We start from the raw sequence: 27,053 nt of genomic DNA on the forward strand, positions 1-27,053 counted from the left end.
GGTGCAGTGGTTATGGTCTATGTATCACTGTGTGTGTATCACTGTGTATGTGTGTGTGTATCACTGTGTATGTGTGTGTATCACTGTGTGTGTATCACTGTGTATGTGTGTATCACTGTGTGTGTATCACTGTGTATGTGTGTGTATCACTGTGTGTGTATCACTGTGTATGTGTGTGTATCACTGTGTATGTGTGTGTATCACTGTGTGTGTATCACTGTGTATGTGTGTGTATCACTGTGTATGTATCACTGTGTATGTGTGTGTATCACTGTGTGTGTATCACTGTGTGTGTGTATCACTGTGTGTGTGTGTGTATCACTGTGTGTGTGTGTGTATCACTGTGTGTGTGTGTATCACTGTGTGTATCACTGTGTGTGTGTATCACTGTGTGTGTGTATCACTGTGTGTATCACTGTGTGTGTGTGTGTATCACTGTGTGTGTGTATCACTGTGTGTGTGTATCACTGTGTGTATCACTGTGTGTGTGTATCACTGTGTGTGTGTATCACTGTGTGTGTGTGTATCACTGTGTGTGTGTGTATCACTGTGTGTGTATCACTGTGTGTATCACTGTGTGTATCACTGTGTGTGTATCACTGTGTGTGTATCACTGTGTGTATCACTGTGTGTGTGTATCACTGTGTGTGTATCACTGTGTGTGTGTATCACTGTGTGTGTGTATCACTGTGTGTATCACTGTGTGTGTGTGTATCACTGTGTGTGTGTATCACTGTGTGTGTATCACTGTGTGTGTGTATCACTGTGTGTGTGTGTATCACTGTGTGTGTGTGTATCACTGTGTGTGTGTGTCACTGTGTGTGTGTATCACTGTGTGTGTGTATCACTGTGTGTGTATCACTGTGTGTGTGTATCACTGTGTGTGTGTGTATCACTGTGTGTGTATCACTGTGTGTGTGTATCACTGTGTGTATCACTGTGTGTGTGTTTATCACTGTGTGTATCACTGTGTGTGTGTATCACTGTGTGTATCACTGTGTGTGTGTATCACTGTGTGTATCACTGTGTGTGTGTATCACTGTGTGTGTGTGTATCACTGTGTGTGTATCACTGTGTGTATCACTGTGTGTGTATCACTGTGTGTATGTGTGTATCACTGTGTGTGTATCACTGTGTGTGTGTGTATCACTGTGTGTGTGTATCACTGTGTGTATCACTGTGTGTGTGTGTGTATCACTGTGTGTGTGTGTGTGTGTATCACTGTGTGTGTGTATCACTGTGTGTGTGTGTGTATCACTGTGTGTGTATCACTGTGTGTGTGTATCACTGTGTGTGTGTGTATCACTGTGTGTGTGTGTATCACTGTGTGTGTGTATCACTGTGTGTGTATCACTGTGTGTATCACTGTGTGTGTATCACTGTGTGTATCACTGTGTGTATCACTGTGTGTGTATCACTGTGTGTGTGTGTATCACTGTGTGTGTGTGTGTATCACTGTGTGTGTATCACTGTGTGTATCACTGTGTGTGTATCACTGTGTGTATGTGTGTATCACTGTGTGTGTATCACTGTGTGTGTGTGTATCACTGTGTGTGTGTATCACTGTGTGTATCACTGTGTGTGTGTGTGTATCACTGTGTGTGTGTGTGTGTATCACTGTGTGTGTGTATCACTGTGTGTGTGTGTGTATCACTGTGTGTGTATCACTGTGTGTGTGTATCACTGTGTGTGTGTATCACTGTGTGTGTGTGTATCACTGTGTGTGTATCACTGTGTGTGTGTATCACTGTGTGTGTGTGTATCACTGTGTGTGTGTATCACTGTGTGTGTGTGTCACGCTGTCCGTGTGTTTGATCGCCGTGCCGTTGAATCTGTCGATGGCTTCCTGCCGCAGGGCGCCCGTGATTCCACCGTCAATGCGTCTCGTACTTGTAGCCTTCAAACTCCAGGAAGTCCTCCAGAAGGTCTAGCATCTTGGTCATCTGTCACGGGGTGGGGTCAGTGAAGGGTGAGGGGTCAATCACGTGGGGGTGAGGTGTCAATCACGTGGGGGTGAGAAGTGTCAATCACGTGGGAGTGAGGTGTTAATCACGTGGGGGTGAGGTGTTAATCACGTGGGGTGAGGGGTTGATCACGTGGGGGTGAGGTGTCAATCACGTGGGGTGAGAGGTGTCAATCACGTGGGGGTGAGGGGTCAATCACGTGGAGGTGAGAGGTGTCAATCACGTGGGGGTGAGGTGTCAATCACGTGGGGTGAGAGGTGTCAATCACGTGGGGGTGAGGGGTCAATCACGTGGAGGTGAGAGGTGTCAATCACGTGGGGGTGAGGTGTCAATCACGTGGGGGTGAGGGGTTAATCACGTGGGGGTGAGGTGTCAATCACGTGGGGGTGAGGTGTCAATCACGTGGGGGTGAGGTGTCAATCACGTGGGGGTGAGAGGTGTCAATCACGTGGGGGTGAGGTGTCAATCACGTGGGGGTGAGGTGTCAATCACGTGGGGGTGAGGTGTTAATCACGTGGGGGTGAGGGGTTAATCACGTGGGGTGAGGGGTCAATCACGTGGGGGTGAGAGGTGTCAATCACGTGGGAGTGAGGTGTTAATCACGTGGGGGTGAGGTGTTAATCACGTGGGGTGAGGGGTTGATCACGTGGGGGTGAGGTGTCAATCACGTGGGGTGAGAGGTGTCAATCACGTGGGGGTGAGGGGTCAATCACGTGGAGGTGAGAGGTGTCAATCACGTGGGGGTGAGGTGTCAATCACGTGGGGTGAGAGGTGTCAATCACGTGGGGTGAGGTGTCAATCACGTGGGGGTGAGGTGTCAATCACGTGGGGTGAGGGGTCAATCACGTGGGGGTGAGGTGTCAATCACGTGGGGTGAGAGGTGTCAATCACGTGGGGGTGAGGTGTCAATCACGTGGGGGTGAGGTGTCAATCACGTGGGGGTGAGGGGTTAATCACGTGGGGGTGAGGGGTCAATCACGTGGGGGTGAGGTGTCAATCACGTGGGGTGAGGTGTCAATCACGTGGGAGTGAGGTGTTAATCACGTGGGGTGAGGTGTCAATCACGTGGGGTGAGAGGTGTCAATCACGTGGGGGTGAGGGGTTAATCACGTGGGGTGAGAGGTTAATCACGTGGGGGTGAGAGGTCAATCACGTGGGGGTGAGGGGTCAATCACGTGGGGGTGAGGGGTCAATCACGTGGGGGTGAGGTGTCAATCACGTGGGGGTGAGGGGTCAATCACGTGGGGGTGAGGTGTCAATCACGTGGGATGAGAGGTCAATCACGTGGGGTGAGGTGTCAATCACGTGGGGTGAGGTGTCAATCACGTGGGATGAGAGGTCAATCACGTGGGGGTGAGGGGTCAATCACGTGGGGGTGAGGTGTCAATCACGTGGGATGAGAGGTCAATCACGTGGGGGTGAGGGGTCAATCACGTGGGGGTGAGGTGTCAATCACGTGGGGGTGAGGGGTCAATCACGTGGGGGTGAGGGGTTAATCACGTGGGGGTGAGGGGTCAATCACGTGGGGGTGAGGGGTCAATCACGTGGGGTGAGGGGTCAATCACGTGGGGGTGAGGTGTCAATCACGTGGGGGTGAGGGGTCAATCACGTGGGGGTGAGGGGTTAATCACGTGGGGTGAGGGGTTAATCACGTGGGGGTGAGGGGTTAATCACGTGGGGGTGAGGGGTCAATCACGTGGGGGTGAGGTGTTAATCACGTGGGGGTGAGGTGTCAATCACGTGGGGTGAGAGGTGTCAATCACGTGGGGGTGAGGTGTCAATCACGTGGGGTGAGGGGTCAATCACGGGGGGTGAGGGGTTAATCACGTGGGGGTGAGGTGTCAATCACGTGGGGGCGAGGTGTCAATCACGTGGGGGTGAGGGGTTAATCACGTGGGAGTGAGGTGTCAATCACGTGGGGTGAGGTGTCAATCACGTGGGGTGAGGGGTCAATCACGGGGGGTGAGGGGTTAATCACGTGGGGGTGAGGTGTCAATCACGTGGGGTGAGGGGTCAATCACGTGGGGGTGAGGGGTGAATCACGTGGGGGTGAGGGGTTAATCACGTGGGGGTGAGGTGTCAATCACGTGGGGTGAGGGGTCAATCACGTGGGGGTGAGGTGTCAATCACGTGGGGTGAGGGGTCAATCACGTGGGGGTGAGGTGTCAATCACGTGGGGGTGAGGTGTCAATCACGTGGGGTTGAGGTGTCAATCACGTGGGCGTGAGGTGTTAATCACGTGGGGTGAGAGGTGTCAATCACGTGGGGGTGAGGGGTTAATCACGTGGGGGTGAGGGGTTAATCACGTGGGGGTGAGGGGTCAATCACGTGGGGGTGAGGGGTTAATCACGTGGGGGTGAGGGGTTAATCACGTGGGGGTGAGGGGTCAATCACGTGGGGGTGAGGGGTTAATCACGTGGGGTGAGGTGTCAATCACGTGGGGGTGAGGTGTCAATCACGTGGGGTGAGGTGTCAATCACGTGGGGTGAGAGGTGTCAATCACGTGGGAGTGAGGGGTTAATCACGTGGGGGTGAGGGGTCAATCACGTGGGGGTGAGGTGTTAATCACGTGGGGTGAGGTGTTAATCACGTGGGGGTGAGGGGTCAATCACGTGGGGGTGAGGGGTCAATCACGTGGGGGTGAGGTGTCAATCACGTGGGGGTGAGGTTTCAATCACGTGGGGTGAGGGGTCAATCACGTGGGGTGAGGTGTCAATCACGTGGGGGTGAGGGGTCAATCACGTGGGGGTGAGGGGTCAATCACGTGGGGTGAGGTGTCAATCACGTGGGGGTGAGGGGTCAATCACGTGGGGGTGAGGGGTCAATCACGTGGGGTGAGGTGTCAATCACGTGGGGGTGAGGTGTCAATCACGTGGGGGTGAGGGGTCAATCACGTGGGGTGAGGTGTCAATCACGTGGGGGTGAGGTGTCAATCACGTGGGGTGAGGTGTCAATCACGTGGGGGTGAGGGGTCAATCACGTGGGGGTGAGGGGTCAATCACGTGGGGTGAGGTGTCAATCACGTGGGGGTGAGGTGTCAATCACGTGGGGTGAGAGGTGTCAATCACGTGGGGTGAGGTGTCAATCACGTGGAGGTGAGGGGTTAATCACGTGGGGGTGAGGGGTTAATCACGTGGGGGTGAGGGGTCAATCACGTGGGGGTGAGGTGTCAATCACGTGGGGGTGAGGTGTCAATCACGTGGGGGTGAGGGGTCAATCACGTGGGGGTGAGGGGTTAATCACGTGGGGGTGAGGGGTCAATCACGTGGGGGTGAGGTGTCAATCACGTGGGGGTGAGGTGTCAATCACGTGGGGGTGAGGGGTTAATCACGTGGGGGTGAGGGGTTAATCACGTGGGGGTGAGGGGTTAATCACGTGGGGGTGAGGGGTTAATCACGTGGGGGTGAGGGGTTAATCACGTGGGGGTGAGGGGTCAATCACGTGGGGGTGAGGTGTTAATCACGTGGGGGTGAGAGGTGTTAATCACGTGGGGTGAGGTGTTAATCACGTGGGGGTGAGGGGTCAATCACGTGGGGTGAGGGGTCAATCACGTGGGGGTGAGGTGTCAATCACGTGGGGGTGAGGGGTCAATCACGTGGGGTGAGGTGTCAATGACGTGGGGTGAGGGGTTAATCACGTGGGGGTGAGGGGTCAATCACGTGGGGGTGAGGTGTCAATCACGTGGGGGTGAGGGGTCAATCACGTGGGGTGAGGGGTTAATCACGTTGGGGTGAGGGGTCAATCACGTGGGGTGAGGGGTCAATCACGTGGGGGTGAGGTGTCAATCACGTGGGGCGAGGGGTCAATCACGTGGGGGTGAGGGGTCAATCACGTGGGGGTGAGGGGTCAATCACGTGGGGGTGAGGTGTCAATCACGTGGGGGTGAGGGGTCAATCACGTGGGGTGAGGTGTCAATCACGTGGGGGTGAGGTGTCAATCACGTGGGGGTGAGAGGTGTCAATCACGTGGGGGTGAGGTGTCAATCACGTGGGGTGAGGTGTCAATCACGTGGGGGTGAGGGGTCAATCACGTGGGGTGAGGGGTTAATCACGTGGGGGTGAGGGGTTAATCACGTGGGGGTGAGGTGTCAATCACGTGGGGTGAGAGGTGTCAATCACGTGGGGTGAGGTGTTAATCACGTGGGGGTGAGGGGTTAATCACGTGGGGGTGAGGTGTCAATCACGTGGGGTGAGAGGTGTCAATCACGTGGGGGTGAGGTGTCAATCACGTGGGGGTGAGGTGTCAATCACGTGGGGGTGAGGGGTTAATCACGTGGGGTGAGGTGTCAATCACGTGGGGGTGAGGTGTCAATCACGTGGGGCGAGGTGTCAATCACGTGGGGCTAGGGGTCAATCACGTGGGGGTGAGGTGTCAATCACGTGGGGTGAGGTGTTAATCACGTGGGGTGAGGGGTCAATCACGTGGGGTGAGGTGTCAATCACGTGGGGTGAGGGGTTGATCACGTGGGGGTGAGGTGTCAATCACGTGGGGGTGAGGTGTTAATCACGTGGGGGTGAGGTGTCAATCACGTGGGGGTGAGGGGTTAATCACGTGGGGTGAGGTGTTAATCACGTGGGGGTGAGGTGTTAATCACGTGGGGTGAGGTGTCAATCACGTGGGGGTGAGGTGTCAATCACGTGGGGTGAGAGGTGTCAATCACGTGGGGGTGAGGGGTTCATCACGTGGGGGTGAGGGGTCAATCACGTGGGGGTGAGGGGTTAATCACGTGGGGGTGAGGTGTCAATCACGTGGGGTGAGGTGTCAATCACGTGGGGGTGAGGTGTCAATCACGTGGGGGTGAGGGGTTAATCACGTGGGGGTGAGGGGTTAATCACGTGGGGGTGAGGTGTCAATCACGTGGGGTGAGGTGTCAATCACGTGGGGGTGAGGTGTCAATCACGTGGGGGTGAGGGGTTAATCACGTGGGGGTGAGGGGTCAATCACGTGGGGTGAGAGGTGTCAATCACGTGGGGTGAGGTGTCAATCACGTGGGGGTGAGGGGTCAATCACGTGGGGGTGAGGGGTTAATCACGTGGGGGTGAGGTGTCAATCACGTGGGGTGAGGTGTCAATCACGTGGGGTTGAGGTGTCAATCACGTGGGGGTGAGGTGTTAATCACGTGGGGTGAGGTGTCAATCACGTGGGGTTGAGGTGTCAATCACGTGGGGTGAGAGGTGTCAATCACGTGGGGTGAGGGGTCAATCACGTGGGGGTGAGGTGTCAATCACGTGGGGTGAGGTGTCAATCACGTGGGGGTGAGAGGTGTCAATCACGTGGGGGTGAGGGGTTAATCACGTGGGGGTGAGAGGTGTCAATCACGTGGGGGTGAGGTGTTAATCACGTGGGGGTGAGGTGTCAATCACGTGGGGTGAGGTGTAAATCACGTGGGGTGAGGGGTTAATCACGTGGGGGTGAGGGGTTAATCACGTGGGGGTGAGGGGTTAATCACGTGGGGGTGAGGGGTCAATCACGTGGGGTGAGGGGTCAATCACGTGGGGTGAGGGGTCAATCACGTGGGGGCGAGGTGTCAATCACGTGGGGGCGAGGTGTCAATCACGTGGGGTGAGGTGTCAATCACGTGGGGTGAGAGGTGTCAATCACGTGGGGGTGAGGGGTTAATCACGTGGGGGTGAGGGGTTAATCACGTGGGGGTGAGGTGTCAATCACGTGGGGTGAGGGGTCAATCACGTGGGGTGAGGTGTCAATCACGTGGGGGTGAGGGGTTAATCACGTGGGGGTGAGGGGTCAATCACGTGGGGGTGAGGGGTCAATCACGTGGGGGTGAGGTGTCAATCACGTGGGGTGAGAGGTGTCAATCACGTGGGGGTGAGGTGTCAATCACGTGGGGGTGAGGGGTCAATCACGTGGGGGTGAGGGGTAAATCACGTGGGGTGAGGTGTCAATCACGTGGGGTGAGGTGTCAATCACGTGGGGTGAGAGGTGTCAATCACGTGGGGGCGAGGTGTCAATCACGTGGGGGTGAGGTGTCAATCACGTGGGGGTGAGGTGTCAATCACGTGGGGGTGAGGGGTCAATCACGTGGGGGTGAGGGGTCAATCACGTGGGGGTGAGGGGTCAATCACGTGGGGGTGAGGTGTCAATCACGTGGGGGTGAGGGGTCAATCACGTGGGGGTGAGGGGTTAATCACGTGGGGGTGAGGTGTCAATCACGTGGGGTGAGGGGTCAATCACGTGGGGGTGAGGTGTCAATCACGTGGGGTGAGGGGTCAATCACGTGGGGGTGAGGGGTTAATCACGTGGGGGTGAGGTGTCAATCACGTGGGGGTGAGGTGTCAATCACGTGGGGTGAGGTGTCAATCACGTGGGGTGAGGTGTCAATCACGTGGGGTGAGGGGTTAATCACGTGGGGTGAGGGGTTAATCACGTGGGGTGAGGTGTCAATCACGTGGGGGTGAGGGGTTAATCACGTGGGGTGAGGGGTTGATCACGTGGGGTGAGGTGTCAATCACGTGGGGGTGAGGTGTCAATCACGTGGGGGTGAGGTGTCAATCACGTGGGGTGAGGTGTCAATCACGTGGGGTGAGGGGTCAAACACGTGGGGTGAGGGGTGAATCACGTGGGGGTGAGGTGTCAATCACGTGGGGGTGAGGGGTCAATCACGTGGGGGTGAGGGGTTAATCACGTGGGGGTGAGGGGTCAATCACGTGGGTGTGAGGTGTCAATCACGTGGGGTGAGAGGTGTCAATCACGTGTGGGTGAGGGGTTAATCACGTGGGGGTGAGGTGTCAATCACGTGGGGGTGAGGTGTCAATCACGTGGGGTGAGGTGTCAATCACGTGGGGGTGAGGTGTCAATCACGTGGGGGTGAGGTGTCAATCACGTGGGGGTGAGGTGTCAATCACGTGGGAGTGAGGTGTTAATCACGTGGGGTGAGGGGTCAATCACGTGGGGGTGAGGGGTCAATCACGTGGGGGTGAGGGGTCAATCACGTGGGGGTGAGGTGTCAATCACGTGGGGTGAGGGGTCAATCACGTGGGGTGAGGTGTCAATCACGTGGGGGTGAGGTGTCAATCACGTGGGGGTGAGGTGTCAATCACGTGGGGGTGAGGTGTCAATCACGTGGGAGTGAGGTGTTAATCACGTGGGGTGAGGTGTCAATCACGTGGGGTGAGAGGTGTTAATCACGTGGGGTGAGGGGTCAATCACGTGAGGTGAGAGGTGTCAATCACGTGGGGGTGAGGTGTCAATCACGTGGGGGTGAGGTGTCAATCACGTGGGGGTGAGGTGTCAATCACGTGGGGGTGAGGTGTCAATCACGTGGGGGTGAGGTGTCAATCACGTGGGAGTGAGGTGTTAATCACGTGGGGTGAGGGGTCAATCACGTGGGGGTGAGGGGTCAATCACGTGGGGGTGAGGGGTCAATCACGTGGGGGTGAGGTGTCAATCACGTGGGGTGAGGGGTCAATCACGTGGGGTGAGGTGTCAATCACGTGGGGGTGAGGGGTCAATCACGTGGGGTGAGGGGTCAATCACGTGGGGTGAGGGGTCAATCACGTGGGGTGAGGTGTTAATCACGTGGGGGTGAGGGGTCAATCACGTGGGGGTGAGGTGTCAATCACGTGGGGGTGAGGGGTCAATCACGTGGGGGTGAGGTGTCAATCACGTGGGGGTGAGGGGTTAATCACGTGGGGTGAGGGGTCACGCTCGTTATGGTAGTAGTGGTAGTGGTGGTCGTGGTGTATGGTAGTAGTAGTGGTAGTAGTGGTAGTAGTAGTTGTGGTGGTAGTAGTGATAGTTGTGGTAGTAGTAGTAGTGGTTGTGGTGGTAGAAGTGGTAGTAGTAGTAGTGGTAGTAGTAGTAGTTGTGGTGGTAGAAGTGGTAGTAGTAGTGGTAGTAGTAGTAGTGGTAGTAGTAGTAGTTGTGGTGGTAGAAGTGGTAGTAGTAGTTGTGGTAGGAGTAGTGGTAGTAGTGGTAGTAGTAGTAGTGGTAGTAGTAGTGGTAGTAGTAGTGGTAGTAGTAGTGGTGGTAGTAGTAGTAGTTGTGGTAGTAGTGGTAGTAGTAGTAGTGGTAGTAGTAGTAGTTGTGGTGGTAGAAGTGGTAGTAGTAGTAGTGGTAGTAGCAGTAGTGGTAGTAGTAGTGGTAGTAGTAGTGGTGGTAGTAGTAGTAGTGGTAGTAGTAGTAGTGGTAGTAGTAGTAGTGGTAGTAGTAGTGGTGGTAGTAGTAGTAGTTGTGGTGGTAGTGGTAGTAGTAGTAGTGGTAGTAGCAGTAGTTGTGGTGGTAGAAGTGGTGGTAGTAGTAGTAGTGGTAGTAGCAGTAGTGGTAGTAGTAGTGGTAGTAGTAGTGGTGGTAGTAGTAGTAGTAGTGGTAGTAGTGGTAGTAGTAGTAGTGGTAGTAGTAGTTGTGGTGGTAGAAGTGGTAGTAGTAGTGGTGGTAGTAGTAGTAGTTGTGGTGGTAGAAGTGGTAGTAGTAGTGGTAGTAGTAGTGGTAGTAGTATTAGTTGGGGTGGTAGTAGTTGTGGTGGTAGAAGTGGTAGTAGTAGTGGTGGTAGGAGTAGTGGTAGTAGTGGTAGTAGTAGTGGTAGTAGTAGTGGTAGTAGTAGTGGTAGTAGTAGTGGTAGTAGTAGTAGTGGTAGTAGTAGTGGTGGTAGTAGTGGTAGTAGTAGTGTAGTGGTAGTAGAAGTGGTGGTGGTGGAAGTAGTGTATAGTAGTGGTAGTAGTAGTGGTGGTAGTAGTGATGGCAGTTGTGGTGGTAGTTGTGGTGGTAGTGGTAGTAGTAGTGGTAGTAGTCGTGGTAGTAGTGGTGGTAGTTGTGGTGGTAGTGGTAGTAGTAGTGTAGTGGTAGTAGAAGTGGTGGTGGTGGAAGTAGTGTATAGTAGTAGTAGTGGTGGTAGTAGTGATGGCAGTTGTGGTGGCAGTTATGGAGGTAGTGGTAGTAGTAGTGGTAGTAGTGGTAGTAGTAGTGGTGGTAGTAGTGGTACTAGTTGTGGCGGTGTGAGTGGTAGTTGTTGTGGTAGCTGTAGTAGTTGTGGTAGTTGTGTTACTAGTTGTGGTGGTTGTTGTGGTAGTGGTGGTACTCGTTGTGGTAGTTGTGCTGGTGTGAGTGGTAGTTGTTGTGGTACTAGTTGTGGTAGTTGTGGTACATTTTGTGGTGGTAGTTGTGGTTGTTGTTGTGGTTGTTGTTGTGGTACTAGTTGTGGTGGTAGTTGTCGTACTAGTTGTGGTAGTTGTGGTACTAGTTGTGGTAGTTGTGGTACTAGTTGTGGTACTAGTTGTTATGGTAGTTGTGGTACTAGTTGTGGTACCAGTTGTGGTAGTTGTTGTGGTAGTTGTGGTACTAGTTGTGGTAGTTGTGGAACTAGTTGTCGTAGTTGTGGTACTAGTTGTGGTAGTTGTGGTACTAGTTGTGGTACTATTTGTGGTACTAGTTGTGGTAGTAGTTGTGGTACTAGTTGTTGTGGTAGTTGTGGTACTAGTTGTGGTACCAGTTGTGGTAGTTGTTGTGGTAGTTGTGGTACTAGTTGTGGTACTAGTAGTGGTACTAGTTGTGGTACTAGTTGTGGTACCTGAGAGAATATGAGAACCCTGTGTCCATCTGTGTGGAGTCTACGCAACATCTTCTGTAGCAGCACCAACTTGTTGTGGTAGTTGTGGTACTAGTTGTGGTACTAGTTGTGGTACTAGTTGTGGTACTAGTTGTGGTAGTATATGTGGTACTAGTTGTGGTACTAGTTGTGGTACTAGTTGTGGTAGTTGTGGTACTAGTTGTGGTACTAGTTGTGGTATTAGTAGTGGTACTAGCAGTGGTACTAGTTGTGGTACTAGTTGTGGTACTAGTAGTGGTACTAGTTGTGGTAATAGTTGTGGTACTAGTTGTGGTAGTTGTGGTAGTTGTGGTACTAGTTGTGGTACTAGTTGTGGTACTAGTTGTGGTAGTTGTGGTACTAGTTGTGGTACTAGTTGTGGTACTAGTTGTGGTAGTTGTGGTACTAGTTGTGGTACTAGTTGTGGTAGTTGTGGTACTAGTTGTGGTACTAGTTGTGGTACTAGTTGTTGTACTAGTTGTGGTACTAGTAGTGGTACTAGTTGTGGTAGTTGTGGTACTAGTTGTGGTAGTTGTGGTACTAGTTGTGGTACTAGTAGTGGTACTAGTTGTGGTACTAGTTGTGGTACTAGTTGTGGTAGTTGTGGTACTAGTTGTGGTACTAGTTGTGGTACTAGTAGTGGTACTAGTTGTGGTACTAGTTGTGGTACTAGTAGTGGTACTAGTTGTGGTACTAGTTGTGGTACTAGTTGTCGTACTAGTTGTGGTAGTTGTGGTACTAGTAGTGGTACCTGAGAGAATATCAGAACCCTGTGTCCATCTGTGTGGAGTCTTCGCAACATCTTCTGTAGCAGCACCAACTTGTTGTGGTAGTTGTGGTACTAGTTGTGGTACTAGTAGTGGTACTAGTTGTGGTACTAGTTGTGGTACCTGAGAGAATATCAGAACCCTGTGTCCATCTGTGTGGAGTCTTCGCAACATCTTCTGTAGCAGCACCAACTTGTTGTGGTAGTTGTGGTACTAGTTGTGGTACTAGTTGTGGTAGTTGTGGTACTAGTAGTGGTACCTGAGAGAATATCAGAACCCTGTGTCCATCTGTGTGGAGTCTTCGCAACATCTTCTGTAGCAGCACCAACTTGTTGTGGTAGTTGTGGTACTAGTTGTGGTACTAGTAGTGGTACTAGTTGTGGTACTAGTTGTGGTACCTGAGAGAATATCAGAACCCTGTGTCCATCTGTGTGGAGTCTTCGCAACATCTTCTGGAGCAGCACCAACTTGTTGTGGTAGTTGTGGTACTAGTTGTGGTACTAGTTGTGGTACTAGTTGTGGTAGTTGTGAGTGGTACTAGTTGTAGTACTAGTTGTGGTACTAGTTGTGGTACTAGTTGTGGTACTAGTAGTGGTACTAGTTGTGGTACTAGTAGTGGTACTAGTAGTGGTACTAGTTGTGGTACTAGTAGTGGTACTAGTTGTGGTAGTTGTGGTACTAGTTGTGGTACTAGTTGTGGTACTAGTTGTGTTACCTGAGAGAATATCAGAACCCTGTGTCCATCTGTGTGGAGTCTTCGCAACATCTTCTGTAGCAGCACCAACTTGTGGTACTAGTTGTGGTACTAGTTGTGGTACTAGTTGTGGTACTAGTTGTGGTACTAGTTGTGGTACTAGTTGTACTAGTTGTGGTACTAGTTGTGGTAGTTGTGGTTCTAGTTGTGGTACTAGTTGTGGTCCTTGTGGTGGTCCTAGTTGTGGTAATAGTTGTGGTACTATTAGTGGTACTAGTTGTGGTACTAGTTGTGATACTAGTTGTGGTACTAGTTGTGGTACTAGTAGTGGTACTAGTTGTGGTACTAGTTGTGGTACTAGTTGTTGTACCTGAGAGAATATCAGAACCCTGTGTCCATCTGTGTGGAGTCTTCGCAACATCTTCTGGAGCAGCACCAACTTGTTGTGGTAGTTGTGGTACTAGTTGTGGTACTAGTTGTGGTACTAGTTGTGGTAGTTGTGAGTGGTACTAGTTGTAGTACTAGTTGTGGTACTAGTTGTGGTACTAGTTGTGGTACTAGTAGTGGTACTAGTTGTGGTACTAGTAGTGGTACTAGTAGTGGTACTAGTTGTGGTACTAGTAGTGGTACTAGTTGTGGTAGTTGTGGTACTAGTTGTGGTACTAGTTGTGGTACTAGTTGTGTTACCTGAGAGAATATCAGAACCCTGTGTCCATCTGTGTGGAGTCTTCGCAACATCTTCTGTAGCAGCACCAACTTGTGGTACTAGTTGTGGTACTAGTTGTGGTACTAGTTGTGGTACTAGTTGTGGTACTAGTTGTGGTACTAGTTGTACTAGTTGTGGTACTAGTTGTGGTAGTTGTGGTTCTAGTTGTGGTACTAGTTGTGGTCCTTGTGGTGGTCCTAGTTGTGGTAATAGTTGTGGTACTATTAGTGGTACTAGTTGTGGTACTAGTTGTGATACTAGTTGTGGTACTAGTTGTGGTACTAGTAGTGGTACTAGTTGTGGTACTAGTTGTGGTACTAGTTGTTGTACCTGAGAGAATATCAGAACCCTGTGTCCATCTGTGTGGAGTCTTCACAACATCTTCTGTAGCAGCACCAACTTGTTGTGGTAGTTGTGGTACTAGTAGTGGTACTAGTTGTGGTACTAGTTGTGGTACTAGTTGTTGTACCTGAGAGAATATCAGAACCCTGTGTCCATCTGTGTGGAGTCGTCGCAACATCTTCTGTAGCAGCACCAACTTGTTGTGGTAGTTGTGGTACTAGTAGTGGTACTAGTTGTGGTACTAGTAGTGGTACTAGTTGTGGTACCTGAGAGAATATCAGAACCCTGTGTCCATCTGTGTGGAGTCTTCGCAACATCTTCTGTAGCAGCACCAACTTGTTGTGGTACTAGTTGTGGTACTAGTTGTGGTACTAGTTGTGGTACTAGTTGTTTAATAGTTGTTGGTACTAGTTGTGGTACTAGTTGTGGTAGTTGTGGTACTAGTAGTGGTACTAGTTGTGGTACTAGTTGTGGTACTAGTTGTGGTACCTGAGAGAATATCAGAACCCTGTGTCCATCTGTGTGGAGTCTTCGCAACATCTTCTGTAGCAGCACCAACTTGTTGTGGTAGTTGTGGTACTAGTTGTGGTACTAGTTGTGATACTAGTTGTGGTACTAGTAGTGGTACTAGTTGTGGTACTAGTTGTGGTACTAGTTGTGGTACTAGTTGTGGTACTAGTTGTGGTACCTGAGAGAATATCAGAACCCTGTGTCCATCTGTGTGGAGTCTTCGCAACATCTTCTGGAGCAGCACCAACTTCCCCGCTGCCTTGGTCAGAGCTCCACCATCAAACATTCCCCCCACTGTGGTGGGGGCCTCCTAGTGGGGGGCACGGGGGGGGGTGTGGTGGGGGGGTGGTGGGTGGGTGGTGGGAAGGTGGTGGTGGGTGGTGGTGGTGGTGGGGTGGTGGTGGTGGCGGTGGAGGGTGGTGGTGGTGGGGGGGTGGTGGTGGTGGGGGGCACAGGTGGGTAGGGTGGTGGGGGGGGGTGGTGGTGGGGGGATGGTGGTGGTGGGGGGGGTGGTGGTGGTGGGGGGTGGTGGTGGTGGTGGGGGCACAGGTGGGTAGGGTGGTGGTGGGTGGTGGTGGTGGGGGGGTGTTGGTATTGGGGGGTGGTGGTGGTGGTAGTGGGGGGGCACGGGGTTGTGGTGGTGGGGGGTGGTGGGAGGCACGGGTGGGGGGAGTGGTGGGTGGGTGGTGGGAAGGTGGTGATGGTGGGTGGTAGTGGGGGGGGGTGGTGGTGGGGGGGGGGTGGTGGTGGGGGGAGAGAAGGGGGCTCAGTCGTGACCCCTGGTCTTAACCCCTCACGTGAAAGCTCCCTCACCCCCCGTGTCTCCACGTGTCTCTCTCCCAGTGTCTGTCTCATCCCGTGTCTCTCTCTCCCCGTGTCTCCCCGTGTCTCTCTCTCCCAGTGTCTCTCTCTCCCAGTATCTCTCTCCCCGTGTCTCTCTCTCCCAGTGTCTGTCTCATCCCGTGTCTCTCTCCCTCCCTCACCCCCAGTGTCTCTCTCCCAGTGTCTCTCTCTCCCCGTGTCTCTCTCTCCCCGTGTCTCTCTCCCCGTGTCTCTCTCTCCCCGTGTCTCTCTCTCCCCGTGTCTCTCTCTCCCCGTGTCTCTCTCTCCCAGTGTCTCTCTCAGTGTCTCTCTCTTCCAGTGTCTCTCTCTGTTGTCTCTCCCCGTGTCTCTCTCCTAGTGTCTCTCTCCCAGTGTCTGTCTCATCCCGTGTCTCCCCGTGTCTCTCTCCTAGTGTCTCTCTCCCAGTGTCTGTCTCATCCCGTGTCTCCCCGTGTCTCTCTCCTAGTGTCTCTCTCCCAGTGTCTGTCTCATCCCGTGTCTCCACGTGTCTCTCTCCCAGTGTCTCTCTCCCTCCCTCACCCCCCGTGTCTCCCCGTGTCTCTCTCCTAGTGTCTCTCCCCCCGTGTCTCCACGTGTCTCTCTCTCTCTCTCCCCTTGTCTCTCTCACACTGTCTCTCTCTCTCCCCGTGTCTCTCTCTCCCCGTGTCTCTCTCTCCACGTGTCTCTCTCCCTGTGTCTCTCTCCTCGTGTCTCTCTCTCAGTGTCTCTCCCCTGGTGTCTCTCTCTCCCCGTGTTTCTCTCTCCCCGTGTCTCTCTCGCCCAGTGTCTCTCTCTCCCCGTGTCTCTCCCTCAGTGTCTCTCTCTCCCTGTGTCTCTCTCTCCCCGTGTCTCTCCCCGTGTCTCTCCCAGTGTCTCTCTCTCCCCGTGTCTCTCTCTCCCAGTGTCTCCCCGTGTCTCTCTCTCCCCGTGTCTCCCCGTGTCTCTCTCTCCCAGTGTCTCTCTCCCAGTGTCTCTCTCTCCCAGTGGCTCTCTCTCCCAGTGTCTCTCTCAGTGTCTCTCTCTCCCCGTGTCTCTCTCTCCCCGTGTCTCTCTCCCAGTGTCTCTCTCCCAGTGTCTCTCTCTCCCAGTGTCTCCCCGTGTCTCTCTCTCCCAGTGTCTCTCTCTCCCAGTGTCTCTCTCTCTCCCCGTGTCTCTCTCCCAGTGTCTCTCTCTCTCCGTGTCTATCTCTCCCAGTGTCTCTCCCAGTGTCTCTCTCTCCCCGTGTCTCTCTCTCCCCGTGTCTCTCTCTCCCCGTGTCTCTCTCTCCCAGTGTCTCTCTCTCTCCGTGTCTCTCTCTCCCTTAGTGTCTCTCTCCCAGTGTCTCTCTCTCTCCGTGTCTCTCCCCGTGTCTCTCTCTCCCGGTGTCTCTCTCTCCCAGTGTCTCTCTCTCCCCGTGTCTCTCTCTCCCCGTGTCTCTCCCCGTGTCTCTCTCTCTCCCGGTGTCTCTCTCTCCCAGTGTCTCTCTCTCCCCGTGTCTCTCTCCCCGTGTCTCTCTCTCCCCGTGTCTCTCTCTCCCCGTGTCTCTCTCTCCCCGTGTCTCTCTCTCCCCGTGTCTCTCTCTCCCAGTGTCTCTCTCTCCCCGTGTCTCTCTCCCAGCGTCTCTCTCTCCCCGTGTCTCTCTCTCCCCGTGTCTCTCTCTCCCCGTGTCTCTCTCTCCCAGTGTCTCTCTCCCCGTGTCTCTCTCCCAGTGTCTCTCTCTCCCAGTGTCTCTCTCCCAGTGTCTCTCTCTCCCCGTGTCTCTCTCTCCCCGTTTCTCTCTCTCCCCGTGTCTCTCTCTCCCAGTGTCTCTCTCCCCGTGTCTCTCTCTCCCCGTGTCTCTCCCAGCGTCTCTCTCTCTCCCCGTGTCTCTCTCTCCCAGTGTCTCTCTATCCCCGTGTCTCTCTCTCCCAGTGTCTCTCTCTCCCAGTGTCTCTCTCTCCCAGTGTCTCTCCTCGTGTCTCTCTCTCCCCGTGTCTCTCTCTCCCCGTGTCTCTCTCTCCCAGTGTCTCCCCGTGTCTCTCTCTCCCCGTGTCTCTCTCTCCCCGTGTCTATCTCTGTGTCTCTCTCCCAGTGTCTCTCTCTCCCAGTGTCTCTCTCTGTGTCTCTCTCTCCCAGTGTCTGTCTCTCCCCGTGTCTCCCCGTGTCTCTCTCTCCCCGTGTCTCCCAGTGTCTCTCTCCCAGTGTCTCTCTCTCCCAGTGTCTCCCCGTGTCTGGCTCACCATGGCGACGATGGGGAACATGTAAGGGTGGTTACAACACTTCTTCAGATCCATCATGATGTTCAGCAGGGACACCACGTGTCTCTCTCCCAGTGTCTCTCTCAGTGTCTCTCCCAGTGTCTCTCTCCCAGTGTCTCTCTCTCCCAGTGTCTCCCCGTGTCTCTCTCTCAGTGTCTCTCTCCCCGTGTCTCTCTCTCCCCGTGTCTCTCTCTCTCCCAGTGTCTCTCTCTCCCAGTATCTCTCTCCCAGCGTCTCTCTCTCCCCGTGTCTCCCAGTGTCTCTCCCCGTGTCTCCCCGTGTCTCTCCCCGCGTCTCGCTCACCATGGCGACGATGTGTAACAGGTAAGGGTGGTTACAACACTTCTTCAGATCCATCATGATGTTCAGCAGGGACACCACGTGTCTCTCTCCCAGTGTCTCTCTCTCCCCGTGTCTCCCAGTGTCTCTCTCCCAGTGTCTCTCTCTCCCAGTGTCTCCCCGTGTCTCTCTCTCTCAGTGTCTCTCCCCGTGTCTCTCTCTCACCGTGTCTCTCTCTCACCGTGTCTCTCTCTCCCCGTGTCTCTCTCTCCTCGTGTCTCTCTCTCCCAGTGGTCTCTCTCAGTGTCTCTCCCAGTGTCTCTCTCCCAGTGTCTCTCTCTCCCAGTGTCTCCCCGTGTCTCTCTCTCTCAGTGTCTCTCTCCCAGTGTCTCTCTCTCCCAGTATCTCTCTCCCAGCGTCTCTCTCTCCCCGTGTCTCCCAGTGTCTCTCCCCGTGTCTCTCCCCGTGTCTCTCCCCGCGTCTCGCTCACCATGGCGACGATGTGTAACAGGTAAGGGTGGTTACAACACTTCTTCAGATCCATCATGATGTTCAGCAGGGACACCACGTGTCTCTCTCCCAGTGTCTCTCTCTCCCCGTGTCTCCCAGTGTCTCTCTCCCAGTGTCTCTCTCTCCCAGTGTCTCCCCGTGTCTCTCTCTCTCAGTGTCTCTCTCTCCCCGTGTCTCTCTCTCACCGTGTCTCTCTCTCACCGTGTCTCTCTCTCCCCGTGTCTCTCTCTCCCAGTGTCTCTCTCTCCCAGTGTCTCTCTCTCCCCGTGTCTCTCTCTCCCCGTGTCTCTCTCTCCCCGTGTCTCTCTCTCCCCGTGTCTCCCTGTGTCTCGCTCACCATGGCGACGATGTGTAACAGGTAAGGGTGGTTACAACACTTCTTCAGATCCATCATGATGTTCAGCAGTGACACCACGTGTCTCTCTCTCTCAGTGTCTCTCTCTGTGTCTCTCTCAGTGTCTCTCTCTGTGTCTCTCTCTCAGTGTCTCTCTCTCCCCGTGTCTCCCAGTGTCTCTCTCCCAGTGTCTCTCTCTCCCAGTGTCTCCCCGTGTCTCTCTCTCTCAGTGTCTCTCTCTCCCCGTGTCTCCCCGTGTCTCGCTCACCATGGCGACGATGTGGAACAGGTAAGGGTGGTTACAACACTTCTTCAGATCCATCATGATGTTCAGCAGGGAAACCACGTGTCTCTCTCTCAGTGTCTCTCTCTGTGTGTCTCTCTCTCTGTGTCTCTCTCTCAGTGTCTCTCTCTGTGTCTCTCTCAGTGTCTCTCTCTCCCAGTGTCTCTCTCTCCCCGTGTCTCTCTCTCCCCGTGTCTCTCTCTCCCCGTGTCTCTCTCTCCCCGTGTCTCCCCGTGTCTCTCTCTCCCCGTGTCTCCCAGTGTCTCTCTCTCAGTGTCTCTCTCTCCCCGTGTCTCCCAGTGTCTCTCTCTCAGTGTCTCTCTCTCCCAGTGTCTCTCTCCCCGTGTCTCTTTCTCTCAGTGTCTCTCTCTCCCAGTGTCTCCCCGTGTCTCTCTCTCCCCGTGTCTCTCTCTCCCCGTGTCTCTCTCTCCCAGTGTCTCCCCGTGTCTCTCTCTCCCCGTGTCTCCCAGTGTCTCTCTCTCTATGTCTCCCCGTGTCTCCCCGTGTCTCCCCGTGTCTCCCCGTGTCTCTCTCCCCGTGTCTCCCTCTCCCCGTGTCTCCCCGGGTCTCTCTCCCCGTGTCTGGCTCACCATGGCGACGATGTGTAACAGGTATGGGTGGTTACAACACTTCTTCAGATCCATCATGATGTTCAGCAGTGACACCACGTGTCTCTCTCTCAGTGTCTCTCTCTGTGTCTCTCTCTCAGTGTCTCTCTCTGTGTCTCTCTCTCAGTGTCTCTCTCTCAGTGTCTCTCTCTCCCAGTGTCTCTCTCTCCCAGTATCTCTCTCTCCCAGTGTCTCTCTCTCCCAGTGTCTCTCTCTCCCCGTGTCTCCCCGTGTCTCTATCTCCCCATGTCTCTCCCCGTGTCTCTCTCTCCCCGTGTCTCCCAATGTCTCTCTCTCCCCGTGTCTCTCCCCGTGTCTCCCCGTGTCTCGCTCACCATGGCGACGATGGGGAACAGGTAAGGGTGGTTACAACACTTCTTCAGATCCATCATGATGTTCAGCAGTGAAACCACGTGATTCTCTCCCAGTGTCTCTCTCCCCGTGTCTCTCCCAGTGTCTCTTTCTCTCAGTGTCTCTCTCTCAGTGTCTCTCTCCCAGTGTCTCTCTCTCCCCGTGTCTCTCTCTCCCTGTGTCTCTCTCTCCCCCTCTCTCTCCCCGTGTCTCCCCGTGTCTCCCCGTGTCTCCCCATGTCTCTCTCTCCCAGTGTCTCTCTCCCCGTGTCTCCAACTCTCCTAGTGTCTCTCTCTATGTCTCCTCGTGTCTCTCTCTCCCTGTGTCTCCCACCCCCCGTGTCTCGCTCACCATGGCGACGATGAGGAACAGGTATGGGTGGTTACAACACTTCTTCAGATCCATCATGATGTTCAGCAGGGAAACCACGTGATTCTCTCTCAGTGTCTCTCTCTCAGTGTCTCTCTCTGTGTCTCTCGCTCTCAGTGTCTCTCTCTGTGTCTCTCTCTCAGTGTCTCTCTCTGTGTGTCTCTCTCAGTGTCTCTCTCTGTGTCTCTCTCTCTGTGTCTCTCTCTCCCAGTGTCTCTCTCTCCCAGTGTCTCCCCGTGTCTCCCCGTGTCTCTCTCTCCCCGTGTCTCCCAGTGTCTCTCTCTCCCAGTGTCTCTCTCTCCCCGTGTCTCCCCGTGTCTCCCCGTGTCTCCCTGTGTCTCGCTCACCATGGCGACGATGGGGAACAGGTAAGGGTGGTTACAACACTTCTTCAGATCCATCATGATGTTCAGCAGTGACACCACGTGTCTCTCTCTCAGTGTCTCTCTCTGTGTGTCTCTCTCAGTGTCTCTCTCAGTGTCTCTCTCTGTGTCTCTCTCCCAGTGTCTCTCTCTCCCAGTGTCTCTCTCTCCCAGTGTCTCTCTCCCAGTGTCTCTCTCTCCCCGTGTCTCTCTCTCCCCGTGTCTCTCTCTCCCCGTGTCTCCCCGTGTCTCTCTCTGTGTCTCGCTCACCATGGCGACGATGGGGAACAGGTAAGGGTGGTTACAACACTTCTTCAAGTCCATCATGATGTTCAGCAGTGACACCACGTGTCTCTCTCTCAGTGTCTCTCTCTGTGTCTCTCTCTCAGTGTCTCTCTCTGTGTCTCTCTCTCAGTGTCTCTCTCTCAGTGTCTCTCTCTCCCAGTGTCTCTCTCTCCCAGTATCTCTCTCCCAGTGTCTCTCTCTCCCAGTGTCTCTCTCTCCCCGTGTCTCCCCGTGTCTCTATCTCCCCATGTCTCTCCCCGTGTCTCTCTCTCCCCGTGTCTCCCAATGTCTCTCTCTCCCCGTGTCTCTCCCCGTGTCTCCCCGTGTCTCGCTCACCATGGCGACGATGGGGAACAGGTAAGGGTGGTTACAACACTTCTTCAGATCCATCATGATGTTCAGCAGTGAAACCACGTGATTCTCTCCCAGTGTCTCTCTCCCCGTGTCTCTCCCAGTGTCTCTTTCTCTCAGTGTCTCTCTCTCAGTGTCTCTCTCCCAGTGTCTCTCTCTCCCAGTGTCTCTCTCTCCCCGTGTATCCCCGTGTCTCCCCGTGTCTCTCTCTCCCCGTGTCTCTCTCTCTCAGTGTCTCCCCGTGTCTCTCTCTCCCCGTGTCTCCCCGTGTCTCCCCGTGTCTCCCCGTGTCTCCCACCCCCCGTGTCTGGCTCACCATGGCGACGATGGGGAACAGGTAAGGGTGGTTACAACACTTCTTCAGATCCATCATGATGTTCAGCAGGGAAACCACGTGATTCTCTCTCAGTGTCTCTCTCTCAGTGTCTCTCTCTGTGTGTCTCTCTCTCAGTGTCTCTCTCTGTGTCTCTCTCTCAGTGTCTCTCTCTGTGTGTCTCTCTCAGTGTCTCTCTCTGTGTCTCTCTCTCTGTGTCTCTCTCTCTCCCAGTGTCTCTCTCTCCCAGTGTCTCCCCGTGTCTCCCCGTGTCTCTCTCTCCCCGTGTCTCCCAGTGTCTCTCTCTCCCAGTGTCTCTCTCTCCCCGTGTCTCCCCGTGTCTCCCCGTGTCTCCCTGTGTCTCGCTCACCATGGCGACGATGGGGAACAGGTAAGGGTGGTTACAACACTTCTTCAGATCCATCATGATGTTCAGCAGGGAAACCACGTGATTCTCTCTCAGTGTCTCTCTCTCAGTGTCTCTCTCTGTGTCTCTCTCTCCCCGTGTCTCCCCGTGTCTCTCTCTCCCCGTGTCTCCCAGTGTCTCTCTCCCACTGTCTCTCTCTCCCAGCGTCTCTCTCTCCCCGTGTCTCTCCCAGTGTCTCTCTCCCCGTGTCTCTCCCCGTGTCTCTCTCTCCCAGTATCTCTCTCCCAGTGTCTCTCTCTCCCAGTGTCTCCCAGTGTCTCCCCGTGTCTCCCCGTGTCTCCCCGTGTCTGGCTCACCATGGCGACGATGTGGAACAGGTATGGGTGGTTACAACACTTCTTCAGATCCATCATGATGTTCAGCAGGGACACCACGTGACTCTCTCTCAGTGTCTCTCTCTGTGTCTCTCTCTCAGTGTCTCTCTCTGTGTCTCTCTCTGTGTCTCTCTCTCCCCGTGTCTCTCTCTCTCAGTGTCTCACTCTCCCCCTGTCTCTCTCCCAGTGTCGCTCTCTCCCCGTGTCTCTCTCTCCCCGTGTCTCTCTCTCCCCGTGTCTCTCTCTCCCCCGTGTCTCTCTCTCCCCGTGTCTCTCTCTCTCCCAGTGTCTCTCTCTCCCCGTGTCTCTCTCTCCCCGTGTCTCTCCTCTCTCCCCGTGTCTCCCACCCCCCGTGTCTCTCCCAGTGTCTCTCCCCGTGTCTCTCTCTCCCCGTGTCTCCCCGTGTTTCTCTCTCTCAGTGTCTCTCTCTCCCAGCGTCTCTCTCTCCCCGTGTCTCTCTCTCCCCGTGTCTCCCCGTGTCTCCCCGTGTCTCCCCGTGTCTCCCTGTGTCTCCCTGTGTCTCGCTCACCATGGCGACGATGGGGAACAGGTAAGGGTGGTTACAACACTTCTTCAGATCCATCATGATGTTCAGCAATGACACCACGTGATTCTCTCTCAGTGTCTCTCTCCCCGTGTCTCCCTCCTAGTGTCTCTCTCTATGTCTCCCCGTGTCTCCCCGTGTCTCCCCGTGTCTCTCTCCCCGTGTCTGGCTCACCATGGCAACGATGGGGAACAGGTAAGGGTGGTTACAACACTTCTTCAGATCCATCATGATGTTCAGCAGGGACACCACGTGACTCTCTCTCAGTGTCTCTCTCTGTGTCTCTCTCTCAGTGTCTCTCTCTGTGTCTCTCTCTGTGTCTCTCTCTCCCCGTGTCTCTCTCTCAGTGTCTCTCTCTCCCCCTGTCTCTCTCCCAGTGTCGCTCTCTCCCCGTGTCTCTCTCTCCCCGTGTCTCCCTGTGTCTCCCCGTCTCTCTCTGTGTCTCGCTCACCATGGCGACGATGGGGAACAGGTAAGGGTGGTTACAACACTTCTTCAAGTCCATCATGATGTTCAGCAGTGACACCTGGTTCCCTCCACCCTTCGTGTTCAGCGCTTCGAAGTTGCGCGTCAGGATGTACTTATAGTACTTCCTGCATCGGGACATCGATAGGACAACATCACCATCATCATCATCATCATCGTTACCATCACCATCATCACCATCATCATCATCATTACCATCATCATCACCATCATCACCATCACCACCATCATCATCATCATTACCATCATCACCATCATCATCATCACCACCATCATCATTATCATCACTACCACCATCATCATCACCACCATCATCATTATCATCACTACCACCATCATCATCACCACCATCACCATCACCACCATCACCACCATCACCACCACCATCATCATCATCACCATTACCATCGTTACCATCATCACCACCACCACCATCATCATCATCACCATCACCACCACCATCATCATCACCAACATCATCATCACTACCATCATCATCACCACCACCACCATCATCATCACTACCACCATCATCATCACCATCACCACCATCATCACCATCACCACCATCACCATCACCACCATCATCATCACCACCACCACCATCGCCGCCGCCGCCGCCATAATCATCGTCATCAGCTTCAACATTATCATCATCAGGTTCACCATCATCATCATTACTACCATCATAATCATCATTACTACCATCATCATCACTACCATCATCATCATCATCACCATCACTTCCATCATCATCATCATCACCACCATCATCATCATCATCACTACCATCATCATCATCATCACCATCAGCTTCAACATCATCACCATCATCACCATCACCACCATCATCACCACCATCATCACCACCACCATCATCACCATCACCACCACCATCACCACCACCATCATCACCACCATCATCATCACTACCATCATCATCATCACCATCAGCTTCAACATCATCACCATCACCATCAGCTTCAACATCATCACCATCACCATCAGCTTCAACATCATCACCATCACCATCAGCTTCAACATCATCACCATCACCATCAGCTTCAACATCATCACCATCATCATGACCACGAGGTGATGCCTTTTAGATGGCACAGCCTCGTGACCCCAGCGTGACCCCAGCGTGACCCCTACGTGACCCCAGCGTGACCCCAGCATGATCCCTACATGACCCCTACATGACCCCAACATGACCCCTAAGTGACCTTGAATCTCCCCTCCCCCCTCACTTCTGCATGGAGCTGAGCTCCACGCCCACGATGAGCTCCGTCTTGGACGGCGTGTTGTGACCCCAAGCGTGACCCCTACGTGACCCCTACGTGACCCCCAACGTGACCCCCAGCGTGACCTTGAATCTCCCACACATTCCCTCACTTCTGCATAGAGCTGAGCTCCACGCGGACGATGAGCTCCGTCTTGGACGGCGTGTTGTGACCCCAAGCGTGACCCCTACGTGACCCCTACGTGACCCCTACGTGACCCCCAGCGTGACCTTGAATCTCCCACACATTCCCTCACTTCTGCATAGAGCTGAGCTCCACGCGGACGATGAGCTCCGTCTTGGACGGCGTGTTGTGACCCCAAGCGTGACCCCTACGTGACCCCTACGTGACCCCTACGTGACCCCAACGTGACCTTGAATCTCCCACACATTCCCTCACTTCTGCATGGAACTGAGCTCCACGCGGACGATGAGCTCCGTCTTGGACGGCATGTTCTTGAAGACGTCCGCCTTGAGGCGCCTGAGCATGTGCGGGCCAAGCAGGTCATGGAGACGCTTGATCTGCTCCTCCTTAGAGATGTCTGCAAACTCCTCCAGGAAGCCATCCAGGTTGCTGGGGGGTTGAGGAGGAGGAGGAGATGGTGGAGGAGGGTGAGGAGGAGGAGGAGGAGGGTGAGGTGGAGTGAGACGTGGAGAGGAGAGAGGAGATGGTGGGGTGGAGGGGGAGACACGGGGGAGAGACGCTAGGAGACGCGGGGAGACACTGGGAGACGCTTGATCTGCTCCTCCTTAGAGATGTCTGCAAACTCCTCTAGGAAGCCATCCAGGTTGCTGGGGGAGTGAGGAGGAGGTGGAGGAGGAGGAGGGTGAGGAGGAGGAGGAGGATGAGGAGGGAGACGTGGAGAGGAGAGAGGAGATGGTGGGGTGGAGGGGGAGACACGAGGGAGAGACGCGGGGAGACACAGGGAGACGCTAGGAGACATGGGGAGATACGGGAGACGCTAGGAGACACTGGGAGACACTGGGAGACACTGGGAGACACTGGGAGACGCTAGGAGACACGGGGAGACACGGGGAGACACGGGGAGACGCTAGGAGACACGGGGAGACACGGGGAGACGCTGGGAGACACTGGGAGACGCTAGGAGACACGGGGAGACACTAGGAGACACTGGGAGACACTGGGAGACGCTAGGAGACACGGGGAGACACGGGGAGACACGCGGGGAGACACTGGGAGACACTGGGAGACACTGGGAGACACTAGGAGACGCTAGGAGACACGGGGAGACACGGGGAGACACGGGGAGACGCTTGATCTGCTCCTCCTTAGAGATGTCTGCAAACTCCTCCAGGAAGCCATCCAGGTTGCTGGGGGGTTGAGGAGGAGGAGATGGTGGAGGAAGGTGAGGAGGTAGGAGGAGGAGGAGGAGGGTGAGGTGGAGTGAGACGTGGAGAGGAGAGAGGAGATGGTGGGGTGGAGGGGGAGACGCGGGGGAGAGACGCTAGGAGACCCTGGGAGACACTAGGAGACACGGGGAGATACGGGAGATGCTAGGAGACACTGGGAGACACTGGGAGACACTGGGAGACACGGGGAGATACGGGAGATGCTAGGAGACACTGGGAGACACTGGGAGACACTGGGAGACACTGGGAGACGCTAGGAGACACGGGGAGACACGTGGAGACGCTTGATCTGCTCCTCCTTAGAGATGTCTGCAAACTCCTCCAGGAAGCCATCCAGGTTGCTGGGGGGGTGAGGAGGAGGTGGAGGAGGAGGAGGGTGAGGAGGAGGAGGAGGATGAGGAGGGAGACGTGGAGAGGAGAGAGGAGATGGTGGGGTGGAGGGGGAGACACGAGGGAGAGACGCGGGGAGACACAGGGAGACGCTAGGAGACATGGGGAGATACGGGAGATGCTAGGAGACCCTGGGAGACACTAGGAGACACGGGGAGATACGGGAGACGCTAGGAGACACTGGGAGACACTGGGAGACACTGGGAGACACTGGGAGATGCTAGGAGACACTGGGAGACACGGGGAGACACGGGGAGACACGGGGAGACGCTTGATCTGCTCCTCCTTAGAGATGTCTGCAAACTCCTCCAGGAAGCCATCCAGGTTGCTGGGGGGGTGAGGAGGAGGTGGAGGAGGAGGATGAGGAGGAGGTGGAGGAGGTGGAGGAGGTGGAGGAGGTGGAGGAGGTGGAGGGTGAGGAGCGAGGAGGGAGGAGGAGGAGGAGTGAGACGTGGAGAGGAGAGAGGAGATGGTGGGGTGGAGGGGGAGACACTAGGAGACACTAGGAGACACGGGGAGACGTTGAGAGACGCTAAGAGACACTGGGAGACACTAGGAGACACGGGGAGACACTGGGAGACACTAGGAGACGCGAGGAGACACGGGGAGACACTGGGCGACACTGGGAGACA

At 54.5% G+C, this 27,053-nt stretch overlaps 1 protein-coding gene across 1 annotated transcript in view; it reads right to left on the reverse strand.

Moving 5' to 3' along the window:
• LOC116936977 (chromodomain-helicase-DNA-binding protein 4-like) overlaps positions 1–27,053 on the reverse strand; it is a 133,579-nt gene that overhangs the window by 39,557 nt on the left and 66,969 nt on the right. Inside the window, 5 exon segments of the mRNA XM_076056454.1 lie at positions 1,825–1,882; positions 1,884–1,943; positions 14,703–14,834; positions 23,344–23,485; positions 25,061–25,234. Of these exon segments, the coding sequence (XP_075912569.1) occupies positions 1,825–1,882; positions 1,884–1,943; positions 14,703–14,834; positions 23,344–23,485; positions 25,061–25,234 (566 nt within the window).

The sequence above is a fragment of the Petromyzon marinus genome, chromosome 75 (assembly GCF_048934315.1).
Source record: "Petromyzon marinus isolate PM22_M1 ecotype Great Lakes invasive population chromosome 75, UKy_Petmar_22M1.pri1.0, whole genome shotgun sequence".
NCBI lineage: Eukaryota > Metazoa > Chordata > Hyperoartia > Petromyzontiformes > Petromyzontidae > Petromyzon > Petromyzon marinus.